We start from the raw sequence: 22,374 nt of genomic DNA, 5'->3' as shown, positions 1-22,374 counted from the left end.
TCTTCTACATGGGTGATGCCATTTTAGGTTGTTTAGGCATCTGCCAACTCTTTAGACTATAGAAGATGTATCTAGGAGGAGCCTAATTGTTGTTTATCCTCCATTCTTGAAGAGGACCATGACATCAGGGAGGTGATGCCATGACATGCAAGTGAATTGGATTTAAGTGAGGAACTTAATAAGGCACTCCTGAATCCATCTATGTTCTCCTTGTTAGGGTATTAAATTTCCTTGCTAAGGCTACTTCTCTGAGATGTAGCCTTGCTTCTTTAACCCACTTTGAGTATAATTGATTGAGTCACTGCCAGTTCATATGCCTGTAAGACTCCTATAAGGTGGGGCTCACTATTCGACTCTCTTGAAATTCTCAGTGTTTCCCTTGTATGGAGCCTTCAGCATCAGGGTAGCACTACAGTCTGGTCCTTAGTACTATAGTACTGGTACCCTCAAGAGGTAGAGATCAAGTAAGAGAAGGAAAGTCCTATGGTCTGTTTATGGACTAGGATGAGAGTCCTTTGTGTTTTCTGTTGGACTGTGCTGTATGTGGTGCATAGTTAACTTGAGTGATTAATTGCATGTGGGCTGAGGATCCTTTTTCTTGTATTGTGAAGATCTGGATAGGAGCCCAATTCCAAAGTTCTCAGAGGAAACCTCCAATGGGAGCCAGAGGCAAAAAAGAGATTATGCAAGAAATTCCCACTGGTTACACTATTAATAGAGTTATGGATAGAATGAGGGGTCTGGTGACTGGCATAGTGGATTGAATGAATGAATGAATGAATAATTTATTAAGCACTTAACTGTGTGTCAAGCCCAGTACCTAGAGTCCGGGATAGAAACAGAAAAGTCAGACAGTCCCTCTGTCAAGGAACTCACAAGGAGACAACACACCTGTAAGACTTCAGCTGCAAGTCAGATGGAAAAGGTCCCATGGTTCTTAGGGTGAAGCAGCGAAGCAGCTGGTCCTGCCTTTTTTCTAATGTCATTTCCACTGATAAAATCTCATCTGTTTCTGATATTGAACCATCTGACGGGGCCAAAAGCTTTGAAGGCAAGCACTTTTTTTCTGGGCCTTCAGGAGCTGTTGCCAGGCTGCATCCCCACTGTAGTTGCTCCTCAGGGTGACTGAAGACACTAGACTTGGAGGCATTGCTGTTCCCAAGGTCCTCGGGTACAGTTTTGGGCTCACTGGGGTGAGATGATTTTTATGGTAGTGGCTTGACGTGCCTGGCCCATGGTGCCTCTTTTCTCTCCCTCAAGGTGCCTATGGGTGGGCAGTTGGTTGACAGTTTGGTGAGGATTGCTAGCCCCTTCTCCAGAGCATTTGCTTTCCCAATACTGGCTGTGAGAGATAGAAACAGATTTGAGAGTTAGCCTTAGAATAAGGAAAACTGGGGTTCAAATTATACCTCTTAACACCTCCTGGGCAAGTTACTTAGCCTTTTAGTTCCCTAGGACTATTAAATTGGTGAATAGTTGCTGATTAGCATCTCTGGAGAGAGACTTGCCTTCTTAGGAGTTCTCTACACCAATCAAATCACAGGTTCAGACAAAAAGAAATCTAGAGAATACGTCTGCTAACAATAATCGAGAGGTAATCATCTCTCTTTGTGGTACCAGGAGTAAGGAGAGTGTGTTCATCGTTTGTTGATCATTTCAGATTATTCTCAAATTATTCAATTCAGCAAGTTTTTATTGAACTGTGGTAGGTGGTGACAGAAAAAATATAGGACAGAGTCATTATTTTATCTGCCATCTGATTAGAAAGAGAGAAATTAGAGAGAAATACAAGAAAGTATATTAATTGCCCAAATGTTTGGAATAGACAGTCAGTATTAGAGTAGGTCAGACTAGGGGGAGGTCAGTGTGTGCTCACCAGTCTGGAAAATTCTTTGGAAGACTTGACAGGAGCTCTTAAAGATGAACAGGACTTGGATTTACATTGAGGATAGGAAAGGGCATCCCAGACTGGAGGGAATGCTCGGAGGACTGTGAAGAGACAAGCGTGATTAAAGAAGAGAAACCAACCTCTGCTTGTTAAACGAGTGAGTGACTGTACAAATAAGATATGGCATGATTCTCAGTATTGCTTTTAGGAACATTATCAATATACTATTATCCCTTTGTAATATCAAGCAATAATCATGTCTTATTATAGTATTGTGAGTTGGGAGAGTAATTTAAACAGGTCAAGTGGGGCCAGATTTTGAAGGGGCTTGAATAGCAGATTGAACAGTTGGAATTTGACTCTATTGGAGAAGTAGGGGAGCCAGTGGAGACATTTAAATAGGCTCTGCTGATGCTAAAGAAGATGAATCTAGTAAAGGTATGAAGGATGACTTGGAGTGGGGAGACATCAGAAGCCTCCAAATTGTTCCTTATATTTTTCTGATACAGAAAGATGGTGGCCCTGAGATTGTATCTTTAACAAATCTCACTTTAATTTGTTAGAAAATGATATTTCCTTTGGAGTTGCCTTGGATCATTATATTGATCAGAGTAGCTAAGTCTTTCACAATTCACAATCTTTACAAAATTACAGTGATCTCTTGGTTCTGCTCATTTCATTTTGCATCAGTTCATATATGTCTTTCTAGGTTTTTCTGACATCATCCTGCTCATCATTTCTTATGGCACAATAATATTCCATCCTATACCACAACCCGTTCATCCATTCCCCAACTGATGAGCATCCCCTCAATTTCCGATTCTTTATCACCACAAGAAAGAGCTGCTATAAATATTTTTGGACGCATAGGTCCTTTTCCTTTGATCTCTTTGGCATACAGACCTAGTGGTAGTATCGCTCTGCCAAAGGGTATGCACAATCTCTAAAGGGTATACGCAATCAGGAAGATGTTTCAAGTCCTCCTGATGGTTTTCTTTTCTCCAGCTTATTGCAAAACATGTGGAAATACCCTATACTACTAGCCTACTACTGCTGAGGTTTATTTCCAAAGAAAATTCTTCTAGGGCATGAGAGAAAAGAAATAATTCACACAGCTCTAGACCTCGGAGTTAGAAGTTTGTTGATCAAAATTTACTTGAGACAGACGTGGTGAGACTGGCTCGACTAATCTCTCTGTCCAAGAGTAAAAGGCAATCGTCTCAGCAGCACGCGTACAGTGCCAAGGAAAGCACTACTTTTGGGGGGAAAATTCCATTTAGTCGCCTAAGGGACGGCAGTGTTGCCTGCTCCCTCCCCGTTGCTCTAGTCAGGGGAAGCGCTCCTGCAGCCCTAGCTATTAACCTTCAATTTCGTTGCCTCTATTGACATGTTGTATTACAAGCTAGCCGTGTCCCTGGGAGTTTTGAACTCAGCTTGGATGAAGTCGGCTTAGGCCTGACAAATATGTTTAAAGGCTTAGGGGAAGTTTAAAAAAATAGATCATATTGATCTCAATAAGAAACTGAGAAGAGGCACATTTGAGTATGTACAGTCTGGGAGAGCCCTTCCTTGTTCACAGGCCTGTGTCCTGAATGTGAACCTTCACCTATGAAGGGGCTGAAAGTATTAAACAGCAGCATTTGGTATCCTGGTAACAAAGCTGACTCAATCCTGGGGATATCTGTGAACTAGCCTGAAAAATCAGATGTTCGTGATGAGCCCACTTCTTTGTGGGTATCTATAAATGTCAGTTCTCAGCTTTCCCCCAAAAGGGATTAGCTTTGGAGAATAGTTTGTTGGGAAGGAGAACAGAATAAAAGACAGATGTTGTTCCATATGGATGAGGAGAATCTGATCAGAGAGGAGGGTGAGGGTAGGACAGGAGGTAAACATGAGCGACTGGGAGCAAAGCAAGATATGAGTATTGTGATCTTTTTGATAACATCAGAAATGTCACCAGTGCTTCTGTTTTCTTCGGTCTCATTGACTGAAGGCATAGGGGACTGCCTAGAACAGGGTGGGGAACCTGCAGCCTCGAGGCCACACGTGGTCCTCTAGGTCCTCAGGCGTGGCCTTTCGACTGAATCCAGCTGCACCCGAGCACCTAGAGGACAACGTGTGGCCTCGAGGTTGCAGGTTCCCCACCCCTGGCCTAGAACACCTCTTCATCACCTTACTCAGTCATGTGACTTCCTTATTAACTATTATTTTTTTTGGCTCCAAACCCCCAAAACCAAAAGACAAAACAAAACAAAAAACCAAACCCAACCCTCATCCTCTGGAAAGTCCAACTATATTAATCCCACTGTTTTCAAAGCACTCACTCCAGCATTCATTGTCTCAGCATGGTACTAAGTACAATAGGTTCCTGGAGTGCTGAGCATGAACATGCTCTCCAGGTGATTTTCTCTTTTTCCTCTCCCTCCTTCATTAGATGGTGATCTTCCCAAGCACCTGGACTGCATCTATCGACTTTGTACCCAGTAGGCTCACGTTAAATGTTATTGGCCACCTGGAGTTCTGGCTGAACATCAGAGGCAACTGTCCTTATTGGGGCACGACCTTCTAAACAAGAAAATACAATTCCTGTTTTCAGTGATCACATGAACAACGTCCCTTTCATCTTCACTCTTTGGGGATATTGATTTTTTTCCCTCACAATGAAAATGTCAAGCTCAGAGAGGTCTTTAGAAACTTACCAGAGTTCCCCATGCTTCATATAATAGGAGTCCTAGCTTTCCTTGTAACCTCTTCCTAAGTAACAGGAGCATGTTGAGGGGTTCCTAGTGTCTACGCATCTTTTAGATCTAGGTTCTCTCATGGTGGTCCTACTCATAAACTGAGTGTGATTTAAATGGTGACTAAAAGGTGTCCTGATGCGGTCTTAGTGTAGTTTTCAGCCTTAAGATTTCTGAGACATCCTATATGTGGCTTGTCACAGTGACTGAAATTCTACCACTGGAGAGTCATTTCTTTTTAAGGTTTTTATCTTTGGAAACTCCCTTTTAAAGTGTAAATGCCAGGAGATGAGTAACATTAAATCAGCTATCCATCCTTTAACACCTATAGGAATTGGCCGATCCATTTTTCTTTCAATAGGACAGCTAGTTGAGAGGGAGTGGGACACTGAGTAAGTTTTGATGAGAGAGATCTCTAGAGTGTGGGTGAGGCATCGAAGTAGGAAGCTCTGGGCAACTGGAGGAATAGTGAGAACAGACATTTATATAGCACTTTACTTAAGTTATCTCATTTGATGCTTACAGCCTGGTGAAGTAGGCACTACAAATAGTGTTTTAAAGATTAAGAAACTGAGGTTTAAAAAGATTGAGTAATTTGCCAATGGCCACGTATTCAGTGTCAGAAACGTGATTCAAATCTAGGTCTTTCTGACTTTATAAACTGGCCAAGTCTTTTTTTTTTCCTTTTTTGGAGGGGGGAAGGCAAGGTAATTGGGGTTAAGTGACTTATCCAAGGTCACACAGCCAGTAAGTGTCAAGTGTCTGAGGCCGTATTTGAACTCAGGTCCTCCTGACTCCAGGGCCAGTGTTCTATTCACTGTGCCACCAGGCTGCCCCTGGCCAAGTCTTAAGTCTCAAATGGACCAAGCCTGAGTTCCAAATGGAAAGACATACTTCCTTCACTTGTCTCCCCACTCAGTTTCTGACTGTCCTAAACTTTTCTACCATGTGTCAGCTGCCTTCCCACCCTGGTAGATCTTTCTACTACTGTAGCCCCATCCTCCCATTGGTGATTTCCTCCTCCCATTGGTGATTTCCTCCTCGAAGCTCCATTTTGAGGAAATGCCCAGGCTAGCCATCTTTCTCTTTCCTCCCAGCTCTGCTTCTATGGATTCTGCCACCACGTGCCTATTAGGGTATCTACTCTCTGGTCAGCACTGACCCCCAACTCCCATCCTTCATTTCAGCTTTTTGTATTGTTTTTCCCAATTAGAATGTAAACTCCCTGGAGACAGGGACTGTTTTTCTTTTTCTCTTGAATTTGTATTCCTAGCACTTAGCACAGTTCCAGGCTCATAGTAAACACTTAATAAATGCTTGTCAACTTGGCTTGTTGCCACAAAAGTGAAAAGAATGATAATCAGGCTTGAGGACCAGTTTGGGCCAGAGTGAGACTTACTTAAGAATCCCATTTTTAGAATGATTTGTCGTATTTTATAACATCCCACCCTGTTCCCCAGGCACACATAATGAGCTTTCTTGTCTTGAGGAAAATGAGCTCATTCCATCCTTTCTCAATAACTGGTTCTGAAATTTGGGGAGGGGTCTAGAAGTTGCATTGTCTTTTGGGTGGAATCTGAGAGAAGAGTAGAAAAAGCTTGGGGTTGGGAGTCAGGGGACCCTGGTTTCAATACAGACTGCTTCCTGTGTGATCTTAGTCACCCTTAGTACCTCTGGGCTCAGGTTCTGCATCTATAAAATGAGGGGGTGGGGCTAAATAATCTCTAAATTCCCTTTTAGCCATAAATCCTGTGAGTTTAATTAGCAGAGACCAGTTTTAGTATCTATTTTTGCCAAGAAAAGAATGATTTACAACTGCGTCAGTGATTAAATATTTATTGTATGTTTGTGTGCAAGGCACAAAGTCAGGCTTCAGGTACATTTCCTTGGCCTTATGCACACCTATTTCAACATTTTCTTGACTTGTATTTCAGCTTAACACATAGCTCCAGTGTGATCTCTCGTTACTCCCCTGGAGGGTTCTGCTCTGCCTGAGGTTGGGGTAGGTGTGCCAAAGAGAGGGGATAGAGGTGGGGGTGCAGGGCAGGAGAACTGCAATCTGCTGAAACACTCCTGTGGCTTCCCTCTGGCACTAATCTGGATCCGGGTTTGCATAAGAACTTGTTTGTTACCTCAGGCTCAGATCTTGCCAAGGCAAACACTGAAGGCCTGGGTCATGCTGCTCCTCTTCTTGTTGTGAGAAAGGGAATTTGTACAAGAGTGGCATGGTCACAGAGGCAGAGAATTTCAGAATTGGTCGAGACTCCAGAGCCCACATGGCCCCACCTTGACCTGAAAAAATCCCTTCTACAATATTCCCAACGAAATGATCATCCAGTCTTTGCTTGAATTAATCAGTCAGTCAACATGAGGGATGTATGCAGTGTCCAAGGAGGACTGGCATCCCTCAGGCTGTTCAGGGCTGTTCGCCCACCTGTGGGGTCTACCTGGTGTTCAGCTTTCACTTGTGGTTCCAAGAAGCTGTAGCATGTGCAGTAGCCCACACCTTGGTAAAACCATCTCAGCAGATGGGCTAAACCAGGTTGAGGGCAACCAACAGTCCTCAAACCTGTTGGCAAATTAGGGGGATGGTTACCCCAAACATGTGAAGACTTCCCCCAATGGAATGAGAACAGTTTGTTCCAATGACCATGAAGGTGGCTGAAGCAGGTGCTGTGGAAGGCTTAGAGCCTGGTCAGACATGGAGGATGCCAAGGTCATCCACTACATCCCAGGCCATCACCAGTCATCTTGACTTTTGTCTCACCACTGTACTTTGATGACTCTGGAAGAGAGAGTGAGGTTGACGACGTCATACAACTCTGCTTTACTTACATCCAATTCACTCATGAGTCAAGACATCACCCCATAAATGTCATTGGTTCTCTTCAAAAAAAAGGATAAACAACAATCAACAAGCACCTACCAAGTGCTTAGTATTTGCGTGTGCTGAAATGGGATACAAAGACAACATACTCCTTTGCTTACACTCTAAAGGAGATGGCAGATGTGTGTAAATAGGATTAAGAGTGGGAATAACTTAACCTTGGGGGGGAAGGCGTGAGCAGTGAGGAGGACTAGGGAAGGAGACACCAGAGTAGGTGGCACTTGACTTGAATCTTGGAGGAAACCAGGGATTGCAAGTGAGGAAAGAGAACATTCCATTCCTGGACTGTGCATGCTGCTTAGATATATTCCATGGCCAGCGCAAAGGTTCTTAGATAGTTGAGGAAGTATTACATGTGAGGAATGGAAAGCAGGTCAGTATGGCAGGTACCATCTAGTGTAGGGGGATGGTTTGGAGGGGGAACGAATGTGTCAGAAGACTAGAGAAAGGTAGGAAAGGACCAAGTTGGGAAAAATTTTTGCTGCCAAAAAGAAGCATTCCAATATTGTCCCAAAAGCATTAGGGCAACTGGAGTTCATTGAGTAGAGGGGTAAGATGGTCAGACATGGGTTTTAGGAAAATCACTGTGTGGAAGATGGAGAGAGACTTGAGGCTGGGAGACTCATGGGGAGACTACTGCAATAGTTGAGGTGAAAGGTGATAAGAGCCTAAACAAGGATAGTGGCTGTGTGAGAAAAGAGACTCAGGAAGAGATGTAGCAGAGATGGAAATAATAAGATTTGGCAATTGATTTTGGATATATGGGCATAGTGAAAGTGAGGAGGTGGGGGCAGCTAGGTGGCATAGTGGATGTAGCACCAGCCCTGGAGTCGGGAAGATCCAAGTTCAAATCTGGCCTCTGACACTAGCTGTATGACCCTGGGCAAGTCACTTAACCCCAACTGCCTCCAAAAAAACCCCTAAAACTGAGGAGGTGAGGGTAGTACCAAGGTGGCAAATCCAGATAACTAAAAGGGAGGGTTGCAAAAGGGAAATTTGAAAGATAGGTTGGTTTGGGGAGAAAGATGGGAAGTCTTCCCATTTCGGATATGCTGGATTTGAGATGTCCATGGGACATCCAGTTTGAAATGTTCAATGGATGGTTGGTGACTACTCCCTAAGTCTTCTCTTCTCCTGGCTAAATATACCTAGTTATTTCACCTAATCCTCGTATGGCATTATGATCATTTTCCCCTGAACATTCTTCAATGTACTTCTTAAAATGTGGTGCATGGAACTCCATGCAGTATCTGAGATGCAGACTGCCCAGGATAGCATACAAAAACAGGAAAATCCAAGTACAGTAGCTTTTATGAATGCCTTATCATGCTAATGACATATTTAACAAACAATTCACTAAAATCTCCAGTTTGTGTGTGTGGCTTGATTTTTTGTTTTTGTTTTTTTTTTAACAGAGGAATTGCTCTCTAGCCATACCTACTATCTCGAATCTATGAAATTGATTGTTCTTGAATGCAAGCGTAAGACTTGACATGCAAATAAAATACCTCTAACCTTAAACAAATTATTTGTGCTGAAAAATGAGAAATCATTAAAAGAACAGACATCAACACAGACTATTACCTTTTTCAAAGGAAGTCTAACCAATGAAAACCAATTTCCACAATGAGAAGATCAAAAGAACCTAGAAACCATCTTAGCCAGATAATAGGTGACCTCATTGCCAAGCGGAGATACAATATTGTGCAGGGCAATACTGATTTAAAATATAAAATTTTTATAAAATCTTACAAGAAAGAGAGTAGTAAGTCTGAGTAGTAAGTTCTCATAAAACAGCAAGATGTGGAAGGAAAAAAAGTTTATAGAAAGCTAGGACATTCTGAGAACAATTAAGGGTTAAGCTGGATGAACAACAAACTAGAGAAAAATATCTGTCAAGATTACTATAACAAACTTCTCTCTATCACATATGATGAAGCCACAATATTTGGAATCTAACATCGTAGTCCCCAATCTATTTCATGAGGAAATGGAAATGGCACTAAAGAAAATAAAGATGGAAAGAATAACTAGGGACTAAGCCGTAATACATAATACTAGTCATGGGGAGGTGGTGTGTTCAAGGCATCGCAATTTTGGTGGAATTGAAGGATAGATTTTTAAAATATCTGATAGAAGGGAAGATCCTTAATAAATGAAAAAAATCGTGGATATTATTGCTACTAAAAAAAAGATGATTTACTCCTTTTTGGAAATGGGGGCCATAGTTGTATGATACTGCATATAATATTTTTTTAAGAATTCAGTATTATTTTATCTTTGGTTTTGAATTCTCTGCTTCTTCCCTCCCCCTCCCATTACAAACATGGATAGCCATACAAAACAAATTCCTACATTAGCCATGTCAAGAAAAGAAAAGGAAGATGCTTCAATATGCACACTGAGTCCATCAGCTCTCTATTTGGAGGTATTTAGCATGTTTCGTCACCAGTTCTTTGGAATTGTTTTGGTCATTGTGTTGATTAGAGTCCTCGAATTCTTCTTTCTTTTAAAAAAATTAATTTTTTTTCCAATTACATGTAAAAACAACTTTCAACATTCATCTTTTAAAATTTTAAGTTCCAAATTCTCTCCCTCTCTCTTTCTGTCTCCCTTTCCTCTCCCATTGACAAGGCAAGCAATCTGATATAGCTTATATCTGTGAAGTCATGCAAAATATACCTCTGCATTAGTCATATTGTGAAGGAAAACACAGACAAAAAAAGAAAAATTTAGTTAAAAAAGTATGCTATGATCTACATTCATTCAGACTCCATCAGTTCTTTCTTTGGAGGTGGATAGCATTTTTTATCATAAGTCTTTTGGATTTGTCTTAGATCATTCATTGTATTGCTGAGAATGGTCTAAAGTCTTTCTAAGTTGGTTATCGTTACAATATTGTTTATAATTTATTCTTCTGGTTCTGCTTACTTCACTTTGCATCAGTTCATGCAAGTTTTTCTGAAACTATTCCCTTTGTTATTTCTTACAGAACAATGATATTGTATATGACATTGATACATTGTTTAGTTTTGCAGAACCTTTTTTCTTCCTTTATGCTTTATTATATGGCATGGCTCTCTGAAGAGGGAAAGAAAACAGTGGGAAAGATGTGATATAGCTTATTTAAGAAAAAAAGATAATTGAGAAAACATCAATAACTGCCATACATACCCTACTTTCTTAGCTCTAAAGAATCTTTTTGAGAATAAGCTATAACTCTCAGGGTTACCCACCCCACCTCCAGCTCAAAGGTTGAGTTCCCTGAGGGATAACTAACTCAGGTTCTAGGTCCTCCCTCTTTAGCCGTTCTTGGTGCGTTCACCTTTAAAAGCCATTTGACACAAGTAGCTCAAAGCAAAGACATTTACTGAAATGTCATAGCCCTGGGATTCACTTTAGTGCTAATGTATACATCATTGGGAAGAATGGGCACACACACATAGAGTACACTGGTAGAGAAGTTCATCTGTAGGGCATGTACATGACCAGAGTAACTCACACCTCTGGCAGTGTCTTCTCTTATAGCGTCCCTGGGTGCAGCATCTCTGCTGGATAGGTCGCTCTGCTGACCTTCATGGGTCTGCTTCTCTCTGTAGCTAAACCCAACTCTTCAGCTGTACTACCAGAGTGTCCTCTCTTTGGGGCACAGTGTCTTTCACTGAGTGAATTTCTGTACTGAAAAATTCCATCGTCGGTGATGGGTGAGATTGAGGGGAAAATCCTCTCCCTTCCTAAAGAAAAGGCAAAAAGCAACTTCCTCTTATGAGCTGTGTTCTTCCTATAGAGTTGGCTCTCTTTTCTACTGCCCTCTTAAAAGCTTGCTTTTCCTTTGTAAAGGACATTTGAGACATTTAGCTAGGGCTGGAAAACTTCCCCAAATCCACATGACTGTGCAGAATTCCCAGGAAGGATTTAGACTGTTCTTGCTCTATTCTGTCTGTTGGTCATATAAGCAGGTAGGGAGGGTGGCTTATACTTGTGGGGTGTGATTTCAGGGTCACTAAGAATGTGCTTCAGCACCATAATATGCCACTCCCAGTAGCTTCCTGATGGCTGGAATTCCACATTTACCAATTCATTACTTTTGTCTTAATTTTTGTCTCCTGTTAAAATACCTGGCAGTGGCAACAAATTAAGCCATTTGTATTTATACCTTGGGATGATTGTGCTTCTCATTAGATCCTTTTCGGGAAGCAGGTTTAGATAAGGGATGAAGACTTTGTGATTCCATGATAGCTAGCCCTATAATCCCATCAAGTTGATTTCATACCTCCTTTACCCTGTCTGGCCCGACAAAATCTGAAAGGGGTGAACCCTTTGGTAGGGGATGCTTGGTTTTAGTTTGTCACCTTTCATAATCTGAGAATAGGTCACTTAGGGTGTAAGGCTCACAATAGGCTGTAAAAGCAACCACTTTGAAAAGAGTATAACCTCAACACATCATTGTCTTTGTTCTCTGTCTCTTATATACTGTATTTGCATTAAGTGGGTTGGGGAAGGCGACTAGATTCTCTTGCTCAGTCCTTACACACACACACACACACACACACACACACACACACATGACATTCTTAGTGATAGTATAAGGAGGGAATAGGCAGGTTTTTGCAAATGTTGTTCTACAGCAGACCACATTTTAGGTGCAGAAAATACAAGATCCTACCATGTTTGTTGTTAGTTTACTGAAAAAGCATTTGAATTGGTAGAACAAAATATTTTGCTGCCTTAAAGGTTCTTCTCCAGCAAGGTGAGGGCAGCTAGGTTTTGTAGTGGATACTGAGTGCAGGGCCTGGAATCAGGAAGACTCATCTTCCAGAGTTCAAATCTGGCCTCAGACACTCACTATCTGGTTGACCCTGGGCAACTCACATCACCCTGTTTGCCTCAGTTTCCTCATCTGTAAAATGAGCTAGAGAAGGAAATGGCAAACCCCTCCAGTGTTTTTACCAAGAAAACCCCAAACAGGGTCATGAAAAGTCAGACATGCCTGAACAACAACAACCAACAAGATGCCTCCCTTGCGTGTGTTAAAAACACACAGGGTAGAAGAAGACACAAGAGGCATCACAGTACAGTGGAAGAGAGAACACTAGCTTCAGAGTCAGAGGACTTGGGTTCAAATCCCACTCCTATCCCTAGCTGTGTGACCTTGGCAAGTCATTTAACTGAATGCAAAAAGCATTTAAGCACTCACTGAGATGGATCTTAAAATCCTTTCCAGCTCAAAACTATGATCCATGAACAGCAGAGAGAGCTTTGACTATACATACCAAGAGAGGCTTAAACAAGCATTGCAGGATGTCCAGCAGAACAAACATTTATTAAACACCTACTGTATGCCAGGCATTGTACAAATACTATTTCCTTTCATCTTCACAGCAGTCCTGGGAGAGAGGTGCTATTATTATCCCCATTTTGCTGTTGAGGAAACTGAGGCGAACAGGTTAAGTGACTTGCCCAGGGTCATCTCGCCAATAAATGTCTGAGGCTGGATTTGAACTCAGATATTCCTGACTCTGGCCCAGTGCTCTATCCCCTTCACCACCTGGCTGGTCTATAATGCTTAGGCCCTTCAGATGCAGTTTGCAGCTGACTGTTCTGACTGCATCAAGCCCCCAACCAAAGCAGAGCCTCTTAAACAAACCCTGTAGTCACTCAAAAAAAAATTGACCTAATTATCCACACATGGAAAAACAAGTGGATTACAAATACCTTTCCAAGTCTATACCAACTGAAGGAAGCTCATCTCAGGCAGATTCAGCTGCTCCCTGACACCCTACCTTTGCTTTTCCTCATCACATTTCCTCTCTGCCTTTGCTTCTCCAATCTGCAAAAACCAGGTGTAAACTTTGAGTCATCCAACTCCATGTAATCCGTGTTCTCCAGTGCAAGAGTCTAGGTGTTATTTTTAGACAATTTAGACCAGTGGTGATTTCTAGGGGCTCGTTCATTGTCATGTTTTTTTTTTCCAAACCATTAACTGTGGCACCAGAAATAGTTTTGGTTAGGCGGTTGTGTAGGGGTCTGAACGTCAAGAAAGCCTTATTTTGCCTTTTAAATGGATTCCCAGGGAACCAAGTAATTTACCTAGAAAAAAAGAAGGGGAATTGATAAATGTTCAAAGGATATGAGTTTTTCAGATGAAGAAATTAAAGCTATCTATAATCATATGAAATAATTCTCTAAATTACTATTTAGTACCACCTCACACCTATCACATTGGCTGATATGACAGAAAAGGGAAATGATAAATGTTGGAGAGGATGTAGGAAAGTTGGAACACTAATGCATCATTGGTGGAGTTGTGAACTGATTTAAGCATTCTGGAGAGCAATTGGGAACTGTGCCCAAAGGGCTATAAAACTTTGCATACCCCTTGATCCCACAATGCCACTACTAAGTCTGTATCCCAAAGAGATCATGAAAAATGGGAAAAGATCCACATGCACAAAAATACTTATAGCAACTATTTTTATGGTGGTAAAGAATTGGAAATTGAGGGGATGCCCATCAATTGGGGAATGGCAAAACAAGTTGTGGTATATGAATGTAGTAGAATACTATTGTTCTGCAAGAAATGATGAGCCATAGGGGCAGCTAGGTGGCGCAGTGAGTAGAGTACCGGCCCTGGAGTAAGGAGGACCTGAGTTCAAATCCGGCCTCAAACACTTGACATACTAGCTGTGTGACCTTGGGCAAGTCACTTAACCCCAATTGCCCTGCCTTCCTCCCTCAAAAAACAAAACAAAACAAAACAAAAAGAAATGATGAGCCAGGCAGATTTCAGAAAAACCTGGGAAGACTAACACACCTAATGCTGAATGAAGTGAGCAGAACCAGGAGAACATTGTGCACAATAACGGCCACATTGTATGATGATCAGCTTTGGTAGACTTGGCTCTTTGCAGCAATACAATGATCTAAGACAATTCCAAATGCAGAGAAAGCACGATGGAGATCGAAGCACACTATGTCCACTTTCTTTGTTTTTTCTTTCTTGTGGTTTTCCCCTTTTGTTCTGATTCTTCTTTCACAACATGACTAATGTAGAAGTATGTTTAATAGGATTGTACGTGTATAGCCCATATCAGATTGCTTGCCGTCTTGGGGAGGGAGAAGGGGAGGGAAGGAGAAAAAAATTTGGAACTTAAAACCTTATGTTAATGTTGAAAACTAAAATAAATTTTTAAAAAAAGAAATGGAAGGTATAATAACAATTCCTTGTTGGCTCTTTGGCCCCTCCACAATGAGATGAAGATCATTCTCGGGACACACATGCAGAAAATGTTGACATTTCTCTGGAGGGACAGAGTTATTTTGAAGGCCCCCAGAGGAATCCTGTGAAGAGATTTCAACCCCACCGATGTTGAATTTAGTTTCCTTGGAAAGAAAAGTAAAAAGCCCCAGTCTGACAGATGCTGGGAACATCTAAAGTAGCTCACAACAACTTGCATAATCTGTTGACAGGTGCAAAACATGATCAAAGGCGCTACCCTGGATGTTCTGTGTGAGAGCAGATCTGTGTATATTCGATTCCCTATCAATTTTGTTTTTTAAGAGAATGGCTTACTCATTGAAAATCAGAAACTTCCTGGGTGAAAAACACATCCACAAAGTATACAAGAGACCAGTGTTGTTGGTTCTACTTCTCGAGATGAGTTAATTTCTGAGGAAAATGACATCAAACTTACATCAAATTCAGTTGCTCCTGATCCAACAGGCCACAATGGTAAAAAAAAAATAAGGATGTCAGAAAATTTTTGGATGATGGTATCTATATTTCAGAGAAAGGTACAAGGCAAAAGACTGATGAATAAGTTTTAAAAGTTGTACAAAGCTGAAGGCTGTGTCCTGTGGACTCAACACTCACTCAGCTTCTATTAAAAAAATACATTTGGTCCTCTGTGGGGAAAGAAAAGAAAATTATCGAATATAGACCCACTGTCAGATTCAATAACGGAATCCAGACAGCAGGACATTTAGGATATAATCTGCACTTTTTGTAATTTTTCCAAATTTGGGAGAAGGAGTTGGAGCACCTCTGTGCAAGATTGTGAAGGTGACTTTTACTGCCATTGATTCTTTTTTGTAGTCCTTTTCTCCATCAGGCCCGTGTTCTCTCCTATCCCATGCTTCCACTATTTGTCAATCATTCTCTATCGACTGGCAACTTTCCTACCGCTCACAAACATGCCCATGTCTCTCACATCCTCAAAAACCCTTCATTTAATTCATCCTTCCGTCTATGCTAGCTGTCACCCTATAGCTTTCTCCCCTTTTGTGGTTAAACTGGAGATAGGAAGATGCATCTTCCTGAGTTCAAATGTGGCCTCAGACACTTACTAGCTGTGTGACCCTGGGCAAATCACTTAACCTTATTTGCCGCAGTTTCCTCATCTGTCAAATGAGCTGGAGAAGGAAATGGCAAACCACTCCAGTATCTTTGCCAAGAAAACCCCAGATGGGGTCACCAAGAGTCAGACACGACTGAAATGACTGAACAACAACTGTCTTTGCAGTGGTTTGGAATGGTTAGGTCCATGGTAGAAGTAGGAAACTTCTAACAACTACGTTTCCATCTCCCCTTTTGAAGATTTTGAGATTGAGAAAACAAAACACCTACTTCTCTTACACCCAGTCTTCATTCGGGGGTGCTGAGTGCACGTTGTTCAGAAGCAGGACTTTACAGGAGAATGCGCATTGGTGACTGGTCTGTTGTATACCATTTCAAGAGCCCAGGTCGCTCAACTGCGGTGTCAACCCGTACACCAGGTCTCTCAGAGAGGTGTGTGATACTATGGGTCACTGATCAATCAACTGAATGATTCATCTACTGATTAAACACCTACTCTTTCAGGCTTTGTACTAGATGCTAGGGATACAAAGACAAAAAAAAACCCCAGGAAATAGTGCCTGCCCACAAGGAGCTTACATTCTATGAGAGGGAATAATGTCAACACATATGAGGAGATAGAGACTGCCTCCAACGTAGATACAACATAATGGCAGGGAGCGCTAGCAGCTAGGGGAATTGGAAAGCCTTGTGTTAAAGATTGCACTCGAGCTCGGTTTTGAAGGAAGCTCTAGGGATTTTTGGAAGCAGAGGAAAGGAAGACCATTCCAAGCATGACTGTCAAGTCAGGGCAAAAGCTCAAAGGTGGGAAATGGAATAGCAAGAAGACTCCTTTGGCCAGATGGTAGATTGCGTGAAAATAGAATCAACAAGACTGGATGATTGATTGAATATGCAGATGTGAGAGAATGAGAAAGCAAGATAATGCAGAGATTGTCAAAGGAGGGGACTGAAAGGACAGTGGTACCCTTGACAGAAATGGGGAAATTGGGAAGATGTGGGATTTTTGGGGGGGAGGAGGGAAACACGAGTTGTTAGGGTATGTTTAAGGGGTTGAGATATATTTAGAAGGCAGGTGGGTGGTGCAGTAGAGCAAGAGCTGGGCCTAAAGTTAAAGTCTTACCTCAGATACTTAATAGCTGTGTAACCTCTATTTGCCTCAGTTTCCACACCTGTAAAATGGGGATAATAACAGCATCTACCCCCTTAGGTGTATTGTGAGGATCAGATGAGATAATTATAAAGCACTTAACACAGTGTCTGGCACATGGTGAGCTCTACATAAATGTTAGTTGTTATTATGTGTTGAGTTTGAGACACTTTGGGCATGTGGCATGAGAAATATGTCTATTTGTCACCAACACCAATACGTAATGGCATAGGATATGGACACATGTTATGGACTGGAGCCTCTGTGGCCCTGAGGGGCAGATCCTTGAAATCTGCCTTACTCAGTCATCACCAGGGATGAATAGCAGTTATTCTCGGGTCTCTGGGAGTCTTGAAAGAACAGAATTCGGTGGCCTGGAGATTTTTTCATGATTTGCTAGCTACAGCAAGTTCCCATGTGGCAGAGACACCGCTCCTCTTCAGGAGCTGAAAAGTAGGCATCGCGAATAGGGAGATGATTCACATTTGGCCCCAGAGGAATAGAACTTTAGCGTTTCATCTCTTCTCTTCTTTCTGTTCCTGTGGGGATTAAGAAGTTGTACGGTGCCTGACAAGTGTACTAGGGCCTCTCCATTCTTCCCCAAAAGAATAGTCAGCGTTGCTGTTTTTCAGCTAGAAGAAGGGTGTGAAATGTGCACAGTACTATGTATTTGTCTGGACTGGCCATGATTAATTAATTAATTATAAATTCTGCACTACTAGTAAGTTTCAAAGTTCTTCAGGGAAGGCCTCAGGTAAACTGAGGCACGCATACCAAGGAAAGTGATTTATCCACAGGGCTTTCAGTGCACCTGAGGAATTCTATCTCTTTTCCCTCATTTACCTGTCATTTGCCCCTCTACTGTTAACAGTAGAATTATCTCAGGGTAATCCAGACTTGGAACCATCACAAGCAGAAACAACAGAGACAGTCACCCTGGCTGCTGTAAATCTATCCAGATAGCCACGAATAAATTAGCACATATTCGAAAGGAAATTTGTCTAAGGTCTAAAACTGCCATTTGCCTGGGAAACCTCCCACCACAGCAGGACCCAGGGGAGAACGGATGAAAGAAGATAGAAAGAAATGGAATTGTTCCATTTATCTCCCCAGGGGGAAAATTCAATCAGACTGAAGAGGAGCACTCTTACTGAACACATTAGCTTTTTAACAGCACTTCTGAGGGGTGTGGGGTTGAGCCTGGCTGGCAGAGAACACTGGCCTGCTCAGTTCCTTAGAGAGGCATGTTCCTAAACTGAGGGCCTCACCTAGGTGTTTATTATTACGATGTGAGTGAGAGAAGGTAGGAGGGGAGGACTGTGTGTCTGCATGTGTTTGTTACATGGTTGTGCTAGAGGTGCCTCACCAAAGGCACAGAGACAGCAGACTTTTTTCTATTCTTTTCCATGGCCAGGATTGTGTGCTACTAGTAAAGTCGGTTCAAACATTATTACTTTCGTTGTTGTTCAGTCGTTTCAGTCGTGTCCAACTCTTCGTGACCCCATTTGGGGTTTTCCTGGCAAAGATACTAGAGTGGTTTGCCATTTCCTTCTGCAGCTCATTTTACAGATGAGGAAACTGAGGCAAACAGGGTTAAGTGACTTGCCCAGGGCCACACAGTTAGCACATGTCTGAGGCCAGATTTGAATTCAGGAAGATGAGGCCTGGCGCTCTATGCACTAATAATCCGCCTAGCTGCTCCTTATTTATTACTTGCCAGGGATAAATCTTTGCTTACTGTGGTGGAGAAGAAAAGTACCTGTTTACAGTTAATATAGCTACTGAACAGTAGAAACTTTCTGTTAAGGATAATCAGCTCAGAATTTATACTGTTAATACTGATTATATATATATGTATATGTGTATATATATATGTTTGTACTATTTATACTCTTAAACAATAAGTACTCTTAAAAGCAAATGCATTACATATATGTTGACATTTATCTCCTTATCTCCTTGTGAGATAGGGAGATGAGTGTGATGGGGAAAACAGGATCCCCAGAAGCGGCTTGCCCAAAGTGTCCCTGCGTATTGATTGACATCACAGCAAAAACAGGTCTCCTTTCTCTAGCTAGCCCAGGACTCTTTCCTAGATAGAGCTGGCACCCAGACCTGAAGCATTGGTTGTGGGGAAAAAAAAGAAAAATCTTGAAATTTTCCAAATGTTAACCCCTGCTCCTTGGATCTGGCTAACTGGTTTACTTGAAGATTGAGTCCTGCTCAGTACCTAATACTTCTTGTGCTAGATATGCAATAAGTGCTCAATAAATATTTTCAATTGATGCATGTTAAAAAAAATTCCAAAATTATTTTTAGAATCGCTTTCAGAAGCTCTTTATCTTTGAACTGGAAACAATTGTTACCCATGTTTGCTTTCCCCTATCCAGGGAATAAAGCCTCTGGCTTTTGGTTCTGGTGCAGTCTAAGATCGTACTGCCCCACAGTAGACCTGAAATCCAGTCATTCCTAGCCTTCATGTAGTTTTGGCGATTCTTTGTTACATGGGTTTAAGGTAGAAAATATAGGGGGGAGGGGACCAAAAACCTAGGTCAATAGATCTGCAACTGACAGGGGATTTTAGAGGCCGTCTAGTTCTTTATTTTAATAAGGATGATGATGACAAACAGCATTTGGCACTTAAAGTTTGCAAAGTACTTTACATTCATTAACTCAATTGATCTTCATGGCTATTTTGTAAGTTAAGTACTATTATTATTTTTTTTTGGAGGGGGGAAGGCAGGGCAATTGGGGTTAAGTGACTTGCCCAAGGTCACTTAGCTAGTAAGTCAGTCAAGTGTCTGAGGTTGGATTTGAACTCAGGTGCTCCTGACTCCAGGGCCAGTGCACCACACACTGCACCACCTAGCTGCCCCACTTAAGTACTATTATTATCCCCATTTTACAGCTGAGGAAAAGGAGATACAGGACGGGTAAGGTGACTTGCCCAGGGTCATACTGTTTGAGGCAGGATTTGAACTTGGGTCCTTATGACTCCAAGGCCTACCCTCTAAACACTAGGCCACCGAGCTTCATTTTAATAAACTGAGGCAGAGATTGTTCTCTGTCACACACTTGCGGTTGTGACTTTGGGTAAGTCTCCGGCCCGATATCTTCATCTTTAAAATGAGAGGGTTAGATTAGGTGATCTCTAAGCTTTCTGGTAGCTGTAAGACACTGAATCTTTGCCTTCATTTCTTTCCACGTGGGCAGCCAGAAGACAGGAAATCTCTGCTTCAGGTTTTTCAGGTTTTAAACCATTTCAGGTGAGTGGCAGTGTACAGATGAAATAGAGGCCAGAAGCCCATTGTGACCAGTTCTATTGTTTGTATTTTTAATGTTTAAAAAGTTTAAACAATGCTTTTAAAAAAAGAGTTTTTTTATAAGGACATTTGGCACATCTGTTGTGTTTTCCTTCTTTGAAACAATGCTGGCCTGATAATTGCTAATACAATTGTTTCTACAGTTTCTATTAATCAGATAATTGAACTAGACCAGGAATTTTCCATTCTATAGAAGAGAGAATTGTAAGGACAGTGGATAGATTTTTATATTCAGGTTAGTGCAGAATAAGAAAAGGGCATATCACCTATCATAGTGCTTCTCAAATGCAAGGTGGCAATTTATAGCCTTCCAGGGTGGGAAGGAACCTGAGGGATACAGCTATGACTGTAACTTGTTGGGTTTTTTCTGTGGCCTGGACGGATCCTTTCTCATGGGAAGTTGGAGTTCGTCTGTTCTTCAGTTTGGGGCAATTTAAACTGTTCCCTCTTGCCAACACACACACCGTCCTTTTTTGTTCTGTTCTCCCTCTTTAGCTCGGCTCTCGGTCCTGTGGGTCAGTGTCCCTTTATTTTCGAGGAAAGAGAAAGGATCCTAAAACATCTCTATGAAAAACTTATTATTCCAATGACCAGATAACATCCCAGCCAAGAAAAACGAACCGAGTCAGTTCCGTTACTGATGATCAGTCTAACCCTAACTAGTCCTTGCTAGGGTATTCAGGGAGCTTGGAATCCTTGAATGGGCCCTCTTTTTAGAGCATGTTCTACACAGGGGAGGTGAGGAACAGCAGGTGTGTGTGTGTGCGCTGGATGACTGCCCCGTCCTTACCGTATGCTGTTTTCTCCCTCTCTCTCCCCTATAGTCTGAGTATCACTACGAGTATACTGCGTGTGACAGCCTGGGTTCCAGATGGAGGGTCGCCGTGCCACACACACCCGGACTGTGCACCAGCCTTCCTGATCCAGTCAAAGGCACTGAATGCTGTAAGCAGCTGTCACTCCACTCTCACCCTGTATATCACTTACCTGTGCTGTGTCCTTGCTTGGCACACAACTGTCAGCTCTAAGCCCGATTGCTCCTCACTTGCTGGAGGGGAGGGGAGGGGAGGGGAAAATCAAATCTTTTACCACCCCCTTGGCTTTTCTTTCTTTTTTCCTCCCACTTTGGTAGAGAAATATTTTGTGTGATACAGACTTAATACTCAAAGGTTTTTTTTTTCCTAAGCTTTTTGGATCTTGGGGAACAAGAATGCAGAATTCCAGCTGTGCTGCATTCACATGTTTTCTTCTTTTGCATATTTTGTTTCCTTTCTGTTTATACATTTTTAGCCTAGCTGTTCACTGGGCAGCTATAATCACTCATTAGTGAAGATTGCTGCCCATTTTCTTTCTTGGAAAGGAAGCCAAGAAAGATGGATTGCTGCAGAGGCAGACCTTTAAAGTACACTGAGTGTCAATTCAGAGAAATATAAATCTCATTTGGTGGGTGGGCCTGATTGTGCATTCAGAAACACGAGGATTTGTCTGAAGCTCCTGTTCCCATTTCGTGTAACTCTGTACTTAACGATCACAACCTTTCAAACCGCTGGCACCTGCTTTCTCTTTCCTCTTCTGATAAGACAGGAAAAGGGGGGGAAGAACTGATAATTAGGGAATTGGGATAACATTCTTAAGAGTTGGGGGTGATATTGAGGATTTTTTTTTAAAATGTATACACGAAGGTTGCTCAAAGTTAGGCTGCCTTTAAAGGGGCCTTAACCAGGACAAGAAACCATGAGCAAATGAATTATTGTACACATCAGATAGTGAGAATTCTCGCTTTGCTACTTAGTACCTTAATTATGAGTCAATTAACTCTCCCTCCTCCTCCCCCCATTTCTTTATTTGCAAAATGAAGGAGATGGACTAGGATATCTCTAAGATCTTTTTCTATGGCTATCTATGATCTTATGAAAACGTTATGAGACATGAATAGTTTTAAATGAAAATCAGTGATATCTCCTTCCCTTCAGAATAAGAAAGGCACCTCTCCAGAGTGACCTTACCGGAAGTCAGGTGGAATGGGATTGAC

General features: G+C 41.9%; 1 protein-coding gene across 1 annotated transcript in view; it reads left to right on the top strand.

The window, feature by feature from the left end:
- ELAPOR1 (endosome-lysosome associated apoptosis and autophagy regulator 1) overlaps nucleotides 1–22,374 on the top strand; it is a 104,726-nt gene that overhangs the window by 32,706 nt on the left and 49,646 nt on the right. The window contains exon 2 of the mRNA XM_036768058.1: nucleotides 21,167–21,287. Coding sequence (XP_036623953.1) covers nucleotides 21,167–21,287 — 121 coding nt within the window. The remainder of the gene's footprint in view (nucleotides 1–21,166; nucleotides 21,288–22,374) is intronic.

Source organism: Trichosurus vulpecula, chromosome 7 (genome assembly GCF_011100635.1).
Source record: "Trichosurus vulpecula isolate mTriVul1 chromosome 7, mTriVul1.pri, whole genome shotgun sequence".
Lineage (NCBI taxonomy): Eukaryota > Metazoa > Chordata > Mammalia > Diprotodontia > Phalangeridae > Trichosurus > Trichosurus vulpecula.
This window is presented reverse-complemented; position numbering and strand designations above follow the sequence as displayed.